This window comes from Pagrus major, chromosome 11 (assembly GCF_040436345.1).
Source record: "Pagrus major chromosome 11, Pma_NU_1.0".
Lineage (NCBI taxonomy): Eukaryota > Metazoa > Chordata > Actinopteri > Spariformes > Sparidae > Pagrus > Pagrus major.
This window is the reverse complement of record NC_133225.1, coordinates 31,548,605-31,559,397: the sequence shown is the minus strand read 5'-3', so window position 1 is coordinate 31,559,397 and position 10,793 is coordinate 31,548,605. Positions and strand designations below refer to the sequence as shown.

General features: G+C 39.6%; 2 protein-coding genes across 4 annotated transcripts in view; one reads left to right on the top strand and one right to left on the bottom strand.

Annotated features, from left to right (window-relative positions):
- The window catches only part of c11h8orf82 (chromosome 11 C8orf82 homolog), a 2,815-nt gene extending 926 nt beyond the window's left edge, over positions 1 to 1,889 (bottom strand). The window contains exons 1-2 of the mRNA XM_073477250.1: positions 1,515 to 1,889; positions 1,373 to 1,421 (exon numbers count right to left, since the gene is read on the bottom strand). Coding sequence (XP_073333351.1) covers positions 1,373 to 1,421; positions 1,515 to 1,679 — 214 coding nt within the window. The 5' untranslated portion in view covers positions 1,680 to 1,889. The remainder of the gene's footprint in view (positions 1 to 1,372; positions 1,422 to 1,514) is intronic.
- Positions 1,890 to 4,411: 2,522 nt separating this feature from the next.
- Positions 4,412 to 10,145, top strand: LOC141005427 (MARVEL domain-containing protein 3). 3 transcript variants are annotated; one of them, XM_073477279.1, is made up of 4 exons: positions 4,412 to 4,525; positions 4,996 to 5,110; positions 6,322 to 6,440; positions 7,477 to 10,145. In XM_073477279.1, the coding sequence occupies exons 2-4, from the start codon at positions 5,004 to 5,006 to the stop codon at positions 8,133 to 8,135; spliced, it is 885 nt and encodes a 294-aa protein (XP_073333380.1). In that variant the 5' UTR covers positions 4,412 to 4,525; positions 4,996 to 5,003; the 3' UTR covers positions 8,136 to 10,145. The 3 variants fall into 3 exon arrangements, with proteins under 3 accessions (XP_073333380.1, XP_073333381.1, XP_073333379.1); XM_073477280.1 differs by having other exon boundaries at positions 4,977 to 5,110; XM_073477278.1 differs by having other exon boundaries at positions 4,413 to 4,525; positions 4,993 to 5,110.
- Positions 10,146 to 10,793: the final 648 nt, after the last annotated feature.

Here is a 10,793-nt window from a genome sequence, read left to right as displayed (position 1 = left end):
AAAAATCTAGTGATGTTCTCCTTTTTTTTTCAGTCAACAAAATCCGTTAAACAACTAAGACCAACAAAACTACTAACAATATTGTGTGTGTATCTAAACTCTGATGTATCTTCTTTGTCTCCATTGACCCACACTGTTGCACTGGGTGACATGTTCCCTCTTTACCATGAACACACACATTGTTGTTTATTTTGACTCTAGCACACACACACCATCCTGCTGCCACAAGTACTCACTGGAGCCACAAGTGAGAATTAATCAGCAGCTGAAAATAGTCCCCAACAGATGCACCATTTCCTCTTGTTTGTTTGACAAAAAACCACAGTGAGCAGCCGTTTTATGAAATTACTGAACCTTTTTTTAAACATGAAATTATATATTTGTAAGATGTTTTTAAAGATTTACATCTTCAGTAGGAGACAATGGGCTCGGAGCTGAGAGGCTCGGATATAGATGATTCAAGTCTTGTCATGGGACCTGTTGACAACATTGTACAACAGACAATATTCACAGCTTTACGTTTTGAGAGGGTCACATTGTAAAAGTTGAACCATTTCAGCAGATGTGTGATGCAATACAGTGTATATTTCTAAACATTTCTCTCTTTATTATCATTATTATGAAATGATCACATAGCAAACCCGATACACGTAACAGCAGCCACCTCCTTTTCAATAAAAAATATGTGATTTGACATGATTTTAGATGAGTTATTATCATATTTGTGCACAAAAAGTTGGAAATCTAGAGCAGAAAATAAATAATCCATAGCCAAATAGTTTAATGATAATACTTGCTTAACAAGTCCACTGGGGACTAATTCCAAAACATCAGATATGCATTTAGTTCATTTTGATGCTCTCCACATTGATTTTACATTCACTTGGCCTAGGTAGGGCTCCAAACAGGAATGCTGGATGCTGTACCTGAGCCTTATAATGGTAGGAATAACCCTGCAGCCATGCAGTTTTATTTATACATGGTACTATACTGTTTAATATGTGTAGAAACTATTCAAATGTGACAGTGTTGTTTTAAAAATAGGCACTGATCACTGGGCCATGTCTCCATACTGAGGCTGCCAGATGTTGAAAGGAAACACAGTGTAGTCTCGACCCTCTCTGTAGCTTTTAGGCACCATTATGATAACTACTGGTTTATTTTGCTAGCTGTCATGTTGCCATATTTCACTGAGTAATTTATCAACCATGATCCTGCTAATGCCAACTGCACCTCACACATTTAGGCTGCTTCAGACTTCAGTGAGCTCGAGGTTATTTCAGTCTCAGACTTATAAACTGTCATATGCTTGTGATTTTCTTCTTGTTGTTGTTAAATAGACTTTCTGCGTTGTGTGTGTGGTCATTTGTACCTTTGAAGCAGGTGACAAAGTTCTTCACTTTAGTGTCATCGAGGAAAAGCTGCAAGTTAAAAACACCAACATGTTAGCAGTAGAGTCTATCTTTAAATGAAATTTTCGAAGGTTTTTAAGTTGTGTCAGCGTAAACACTCACCTGTCCTTGGTGGTCAATGTAGTAGAAGTATTCTCGGATCCGTGGTTCCGGACTCTGGCCTTGGATATATGTAGCGGTGGTTCTGGAAGCGGTGTAGCCGGCGGGCAGGCAGCGCAGAGCGGTCAGACCTCTGCAGCTGAGAGCCGCGGTCCGGAGGAACAACATGGCGGAGGAGGAGCACAGAGGATGAATATGCTCCCGAATAAACACGAAAACACGGAGGGCGACAAGTGTGTTCACCCGGACACTTTATTATAACGCGAAGTTACACAACTTAAGCTTGTACCTCATGTTTTTGTTTACACCTGCATCAGAGGAACAACCCGGAAGAGTTTACATGTTGCAACAGCGTCAGTTTTTGACTGCTGTCGCCTACTGGACACTGATGGTACTTTATATTCTATTATTAATATACATAGTCTTAAAGATCTCAAAAGTGAGGATTTACATGAAAATGATCAAATAAAATGTTTTTTAAAAGCTACTTTTCTCTTATTGTAAATGAGAGAATTTATATTTTTATGAATAAAACATTTGCAAGCAAAATGAAGACAATATATATAAATACGCTGCCAAAAATCAGTCAAGTGTACATTTACAATTGAATAAGGTGCTCTCCTTTACTTTCCCTGTTTTACTTTTAATCAAATACTAATACTATACAATACTAATTAATCAAACTTTATTTGTATAGCACCTTTCATACAGGTTAGTGCAATTCAAAGTGATTTACAGGTGACTAATGCAGACACACACAAAGAAAAACAAACATTTTAAAAAGTAAATGATGAAACATAAACCAATGAAGAAAAATGATATACATAACAAATAAAAAGCAATGAAACCAGAATACCCTATAAAGATAAATTAAATGAAACAGAAAGTAATAACCTTAAAACATTATTTGATTAGTGTTTAATGGCTATTGTTTAATTTGTAAATAGAATTCTTTGAAACAGACAAGCTAGTTTAATGTTGAACTATTTTAAAGGTGCAATATGTAAGAGTTTTAGTTGAAAACATTAATTAAAATGATCAACAGAAGGTGAAGAAATGACAGCTTTGACATTATGATGTATAGGTTCTGTGTTGCAAAGATATCTACTTAAGTTAGCCTGCTAACCAGCTAGTCCCGACCTGTCCCGGTCTAAAGCTCCCGTGCTATTGGTGAATAACACAATAACACCAACAGTCCCCCGGTTCTCCAAATACCCCATCAGGACTGCTAACTGCATGGCTAACTGAGCTAATGGCAGCTGAAGTTAGCAGTTAGCAACTACTTTTACTTCTCATACTGAAAACATTCTGAAAATATTCACTTTTACCTAATTATGGTTTTGAATGCTGGTCTTTTACTTGTAGTGGAGTATTTTGTGGAGAACCAGAATGAAAGTTTTTGTGATGTCTTTTCAACGTTCACTGTTGATGTCCAAGTAACATCCTTACAGGGTTCAAGTTTTTACCATTTCATTTTAGACATTTTTTCAATTAAAGTTTTTATGCCAGCCAAATTTGACTCCATACAGCAAAACCTACAAGGTGGATTTGAACCCTGAGTTTCAACCTCCATAGCCTGCAGGAGATAAGCACTTTACCCAGTGAGCTATTTATCATCTTTATTTAATACCATGTTTTGGTCATCCAACCTTGAAACATTAGCCTACCTGTTGACACTTTGATGACCAAAAATTTCCTTTTAATAAAGCTGATGAATAGCTGTCCTGGTAAAGTGCATGCCACGTGCAGGCTACTGAGGTTGAAACCCAGAGTTCAAATCCACACTGAAGCTTTTTCTGTGTGAAGTAAAATTTGGCTGTCATTAAAAACTTTAATGTTGATCCACAAGAAGTTCTTTAGACGTCTGTAACTGAAGTTGAAAAGATGTCTAAAATTAAATGGCAAAAACTAATTTTGAACCCTGTAATGATGTCACTTGGACATCACTAGTTAACGCTGAAAAGACATCTTTTGGATACGTTTTTGCTCTGTGGGAGGTAAAGGATCTGAATTCTTCATCCAACACTGGTGGTTCTGCTAGAACAATGACTCAAATGAATAATCGATTGTCAAAATAGGTGCCAAATCATTTTCTGTTGCTTGATCGACTATTTGTTGGAGTTTATAGTGTCACAGGGCTATTCAACAATACAGTGACTTAGAAAATATGAATTCATGAGCAATAAACAGCGGGAACAGCCTACATTTTATATAACTGGTGTCATGGTAATTTGTTGAGAACAGAGGACTGAACACAGAACAGAGTGGTCGTCTCTTTATTCAAACACTTGCATCTTCAACCATCAACATGAAATGCTCCGGCTGAAGGCGTAGAACACCTTCTTGTGGGTTGCTTTTATACATGCACACCACCTGAACTTGGTAGCATAAGAAACATAAGAAATAACTCCTTACCCCTGTCCATATTGGGACCAAGCTTATGTGTCAAATAGCATTCAAGGCCTGACAGGTGATGTAAAGAACGTCACATGTGCAGTAGTTCCCACTACAACTGGAATGTGTGATAGTAAATTCCAGGCAGAGCGTGAACACAACAGGGCTCTTCAGGGAGCTTCATGTAAATCCCTTGTCTGAAAAGAAGAACATAAATAACAACATTCCTCTGCAACACTGCAGACAGACAGACAGACAGACATAGGCTACAGACAGACAGACAGACTGCTCATGTTAAAGGCCACTAACAGCCCCTAAAACAAGAGGCTGAACAGAGGCTTCTTTGGATCTGACAGCACACAAAGCGGCTGATTCAGACGAGCTGGTAATGACTTGAACTTCATCCAAAGACCGTCAGTAAGGATAGTGGAGCTCCAGCTGTGACCGAGGGACCACCACCTACCTGAGCCTGTTTGTTTCTCTTCCGCCTTCCTCCTGCTGCTGCTGCTCAGGTAGGGTGGAGCTGTGTCTACCTGGACTCTGACACACAGGAGAGTGAGAGGATTCAGTAATGCAGTTATAGTCGGACTTCGGAGCTCTTTCATCGACTTACATTCACAGTAAGTTTAGATTTAAATGTTAACTGTCGAATTAATGCTGCTTACGTCATCAGACAAACCGTTTTAGCTAATGAGACCCGCTAACGTATAAAGGCTACAAAACGATGTTTCCTCTTTTTGACCACTTTAAAAAATACAAACCTGCTCCAGTGTGGCTTGACATGGATTGTAGAAGCTTCCTTGTTAAGACAAATGCCTTTTTTGTTAGTTTTTCTTTATAAAACGATGATAACAACATTCGCCATTAATGCTACTTAAAGTTTATGACGTCCTAACGTGAAGCGAACGTCAACGGTTCTTCGATGAAGTCTGCCTGTTCGATTATTTGAAATTGACGTTTCAAAACTAAGATAATATCCGTAAAACACAACTTGTAGTAGCACTGTTGAATTGTCGTTTCTTACTTTAACAGTCTCTGTATTGTTCAAAGGTCATTTCTGTGTCCGAACAGTATCACTTTCGGTCAGCAGGTAACGTCATGAGCCAGCCGCCCCGTTCAAACCGGGGACACCGGGAGAGAAACGGAGACCACCGACACAACCGAGACTCCTACGATGACAGACGGCCATCACCTGACAGTCACAGGTGTGCCTCATCTGCTGTCTTTAAAGATCATTAAAATATCCACCTGTTTCCTTGTAATGACATTTATCATTCAACTGTCCTGAGGTCATAAATGATTGTATGACAGGGGTAAATGTCTGTGCGAAACTAGGTCCAGTTCCCTTTTTAATCATTTTTTTCTCGTTTTCACCCATTTGTGCTTCTGTGGGGAAAAAAAATCGACATTTCTGTAAATTTAGAGCTGCAATGATTAGTTGATCACTTGTCCACGACTCAAAAATCCAAACATTTCTGATTCCAGCTTCTTAAAAGTGAATATATTGTCTAGGACTGCTGCAACTAACAGTTACAATACTCAAAATGGGTTAGGGATATTGGGATATGGGTGTAAGTATGTGCATGGATATGCAATAAAAGTAAAATGAAATGTGGTGCAATATTTTTGGGGACCAAAAATATTCTCGAAACACAAAATAAAATTTCAGATATGTCACAGAATAAACAATTAGTGGAAGTAATTTGAAATAGTGTATTTTCATTGTCGATTAATCTGGCGATTATTTTCTCAATTAATCAAAAGTTTGGTCGATAAAATATAAAATAAAAAGGTATTTGAGGACATCTTGAATACACTACTTAAAATGACTTTCACTTGATTGTTTATTCTGTGACATATCTGAACTTTTATTATCCAGTACCAAAAAATATTCAGTGTACTGTCATAGAGGAGGAAAGAAACCAGAGAATATTCACATTTAAGAAGATGAAAATAATCGACAGATTAATTGACATTGAAAATGACTGTTCCTTGCATTCCTAATACAGTCAAAAAACCATGACAGCTAACTATTAAGGTTTTATAGCCAGAGGTCATACACTAGAGTCTTCTATCTGTCGAACAAAATTTTAAATAAACTATCTATCAAACAGAATAATAAGTAGCAAAAAAGGAATGTCAAGTTTCAATAGAAGTTATATTTCAATAGAAGTATAACTATAACATCAAATCATGAAGTGAATTTTGACCATTCAGTTTTAGGAATTTTATATTTTCCAAGTAAAATAAACAACTCAATTAACTATAACTTTCTATCATATTGTACTCAAAATAAAAAATTAAGAAAGCTCATTGCTGCAGTAGTCTCAAGTGTCCATGTTGAAACATTTTCTGTATCAGTCCTAAATATGCTCGAGTACAAGCTAGAAAAATAAGTTGTGTTTCTATGTTCCAGGTCTTCCTCTCGACCCCCGTACTACCCCAGAGAAGCCGACTCTCCTCCCAAACATGTGAGGGAGGTCCCTCGAGTGGAGCACCATGAGTCCAAATGTACAAACATTTGCTCCAGGAGAGGTGAGTCACGAGCAGAGTGGAAGTATCTAGGTCGAATACAAGCTGCTGTGTCACAGGACAGACTTTGGTTTCAGTCTCATTACAGCTCAGTCTTCACTCCTTCCCTCTGTGAAGACTGGACAGACCGGTTCTCTGCTGTTTACGGGCCTTTCCTCACAGTTTAACAGAGTAACGTGGCCCTTTGGCAAAGGAGAAAGCTGAACACTTGTAGATTTGTCACATGCTACTGATCATTCTGATGTGCCCAGTAACAAAAGAGTTGATCCTCGAGGAATGTTAATAACAGGTCATCTTATATAGTGCATTAGTTGTCATTTATCAAGCATAAAATACCTGAAAAGGTTTGGTTCCAGCTTCTCAGATTGTAGCTTTTTTCTGTTTCATCACATTGTAAATGTAACATATTTGTGAGACTTGACTGTTGAACGAGACACCACATTTTAAGACATTTTATAAGGTTATATAAAATGGCTTCATAAAAAGACGGTATTCACAGTGTGCATGCTAACACTATTAGCTTAGCAACTACAGTGAAGATCTAATTTTTTAAAGGGTGTAAATAACGTATTTTAAGATCAATTTGGGATCTCGGGGCTTCTGGAGACTTGGATTAGGCCGGACAAGCTGTAGGCAGCCATTTTGTGTTTTTTTTTAGGGTTGTTTTTTAAATTTTAAAACATTTCTTAAGTCCCCAGCTACTTCAGTGGTTTAGGAGAATGCTGCAGCACTGTTTTGCTCCAGACATTCACCTGACTTTCCATCAGCATGGGGGTGAATGACTGAATTTTCATGTTTGGGTAACTGTTCGTTTAAACAAGGGCCTGATTATTAATCATGTAGGATCTGCCTGTGTTAATATTGTACTTACATAGTGCAAATTTCCAAACAACTTGGTTATTAATATTTAAGTAAACACAGGACATTTGGTGTTGTGGGGCCCAAAGACAGCTGGCCAATCTTCACAGAAACTGTGCCTTGACCATGTCTGATTTTGAGATTTCATTCCTCACCTGTTTCATGTGTCGACTCCCTTCAGGCATCGTGTTGATCTGCGCTGTCCTGACCGACGCCCTGGTCCTGATCTGCGTGGTTGCGGCTCACATGGTGTCGTCAGGCCTTTCCTCCATGGGCGGACTAGGTGGCTTTGACATCAACTCCAACTTTAACCTGCAGGGCACCGAGCTGCAGAAAGTCAGAGAACTGGACATGCAGTACAGCCAGATGAGGGCGCCGGGGCTCTATGGTGGCATCCCCTTCAGCCTGACCTTCGGGGTCGTCTCGCTGCTGTTTGTTGTCGCTGGGAGCAAACCGCCCCACCGGATGTCCCGGAAGCTTCTGTACGGGGCGCTGGTGTTTCAGGCGGTGGGTGCAGTGGCTTACGTGGTGGCTGTGGGGCTCTACCTGCACTTCATCATCAGGGTCAACTCCACAGAAGTGTGTCAGCAGCGTGAGAGGCTGTACGCTCGGAACGGCTACACTTGGATGAACTGTGATGTGAGCGGGGCGGACGCAGCCGTGGCTCTGTTCGGACTCATCACGGCCATCCTGTACGCTGCCGGCACGGTGCTCACCATCCAGACGATCAGAGGGGTGAAGCGCTACCTGCAGGAGCGACAACGCAGAGAGGCAGAAAAACAGCAGGGTCGATCCCAGCCACAGAGAGCCCCACTGAGGGCTGCCACCACCTCTGTATGAGGGAGGATGAACATCTGGGGGCTGTATCACACATAAGATCAGAGGGCACACAGCTGTCTGTGGGCTTAACTGAGGGTTTCTGGCATCCAATCACAGTGGAAACTTACGCTGCAGGGCTAATCTGCTCTGAAGCATCAGATCCAAAACTGATCCAACCAGCCTACCGGCCAATCAAATCACTGGAAAAACAGAGCCATTATTCCTACAGGATCTTGATGGATAAAAGTTTACAATATTGTGACGAGTCATGAAGAGCAATAAAAATATTTTTTTATACATCTTTCATCCTATGGAGCCCCTGAAAGGGCGCCTTCAGAATTTTGGAGTTAGCTGTCATGGTTTTTTGGAGTTTTACATAAAAAACATTTTGCTTTACTCTGATCCATAGACGAAGCCTGAGTCATGACGGTGAAATAGAGCATGGATGTATTTTGATATATAATGCATTATTTACAGTTGCTGCCACCTCTTCCTGTGAGGCTCAGCCACAAGTCAGGGTTCAAAGCATGTGTCTGGCTTTATGATGAATTATTTGTGGGAATGTACGGTATATATCAGCCCGATATTGGGATGTGTATATATTGTCAGCTTCATGTTGTCGCTGGTGTAGCGGTTGTTTTTTTTTTCATAGTTCTGGAATTTTAAATCATTCATCATCTCAGCCTTTCTTACCCTGGAAACATAAACTGCAAGGGAATTAACTTTTTAAAATATAAAAATGTGAAATTATCAGTTATCCTATCGGTATCGGCTGTGAGAAACAGGTCATTATTGGTAATCCGTATAGGCTGAACAAAATCCATATTGTGCATCCCTTTTTCTTGGCTAACGCTAATACATACGGGGCTGTAAAAACCAGCAGAACTATAGCCAGAGCAAAAGCAATAGAAACTGGCAAGCTTTAACTTCAGCCAGAGCTTCACCTTTCTCTATGGATCGGGGAAGGGACTGAAAGGTAATACAAAAGGAGTTTGGAAAAAAACAACAGCACCACGGCATAAGCTTTCAGTTGCTCTTTAGTACCATAATTATTTTAAAGATAGAAGAAACCTTTTTTGCACAACTATGTATGCAGGATGGGTTGAAAACAGACTTGTGAGAAAGCTGCCTATGGTTTTTAATTTTTTTTTTCTTTCCTGACAGTGTTGATGCTTTTATACTTCTACTCCATCACTGCAGTTCAGGATAACATGAGGCTGATTAGTTTAGCTTTTTAGACTCAATTAAACCCCTTTTCCAACAAAGTAGCTCTGGTCCTGCGTTTCTACCAGTTCTGAGCTGAAACATTGTAACCATTTTATTGGGCGTTGCACAATGACAAACGTGACACGTCCACTTCACTTACCACCTCAGGTGTTTATGGTTTCAGCTGGGAACCAACTTTTCAGGTTGGGAATCAATTTATATTTGACAAAATGCACAGAATGGTTCAAAAATAGGTGTGCAAACCTTCTATGTTGGTGGAAAAGGTGGTGCCAGATAACAGGATACAAAGAACACCTACTGTCATTGTGTTAATTAGTTAAAATTATTCAGCAACATTTGGTACTGTACCTGTGGCAGCAGTAACAGCCTGACTGTATTTTAGCTTGTTTTTATCACATTCTGTCTGATTTCATTGTATGTATTTTACCTGGTTTAACATCAGTTTTTGTTGATGCAGTAAACTTGTGGATATAACTTTTTCATCCCCCATCACATTAAATACTCCACTCATGGCTCTGATGATGCTGCATGTCATAAGCTTTTAATTTGATGTGAATGTGCTCGTACCAGCTTCTTCAGCTCAAACAGAGACACATTTAATTTCAGCTGTCTTTGTGATCCAGCCTGGGAGGACAGGGACTGTTTGTATGTCGGATTAGACTGTGTGATTTATATAAATGTGTTTAACCTGTAAACTAGTTTAATGAATGTTTTTATATCAAAGTTTGACTTTTTAATTACAAGTTTTTGATACTGAAACTGTACCTGAATGTATCTGCTCAAATTAAACCTCCATCACTGTGATTCTGTTCAAGACTTTTCTGTTTGCTAAGCAAACAGCCTGCAGGAGGCAGCAGAGCTCTGTCCTGTTTCCTGCAGCTGTTGTCCCTCTCTGTCCTCTCCAGAGGCTTCCTGCCAGCCATGACATCACTGCTGTACGTCCCCTCTCTGCTGTCACACAATGGGCCACACATACAAAAAAGGACACAGCAGTGATGTAACTGTTGGACTGTTCAGTCAAGACTTAATTACCAACAAAAGAAATTCTCCAGAGTGAGGTAATTACCCCGCTTCTAATTTTACCATTTTAGATAACACAATGCAGCGATTGTATCACAGCAGCACAAACAAGACAACGTGACTTTAGCCGAGAGAGGTGAGAGGCTGCTGCTGGCTCCTTGAAGACCTTTAAAAGTGGTTAGTTCACTCAATTTACAAACACATCTTGGTGGTGTGCACTACAGAGACATAGTTCTGGTGTTATGTCATGAGTTCTGACATATCCAGAATGAGGCGGCAACTATTTCTATTATCAATAGAGCTGAAATTATTAGTCAATAAACAGAAAAAATGAAAGAGACCTACAGTCGCAGTCAAAAGTTTACATGCACTTATGCACAAAATGTATATAATTGCAGTTTTCAGTTCCAATGATTTCTACAGCTCTCATTT

Excerpts from the sequence above, each read along its gene's own strand:
- LOC141005427 (XM_073477279.1), top strand. The coding sequence starts at position 5,004 with ATGAGCCAGCCGCCCCGTTCAAACCGGGGACACCGGGAGAGAAACGGA. Across the intron at positions 5,111-6,321 it reads CCATCACCTGACAGTCACAG|GTCTTCCTCTCGACCCCCGT; the intron begins GTGTGCCTCATC and ends TCTATGTTCCAG. Across the intron at positions 6,441-7,476 it reads AAACATTTGCTCCAGGAGAG|GCATCGTGTTGATCTGCGCT; the intron begins GTGAGTCACGAG and ends GACTCCCTTCAG.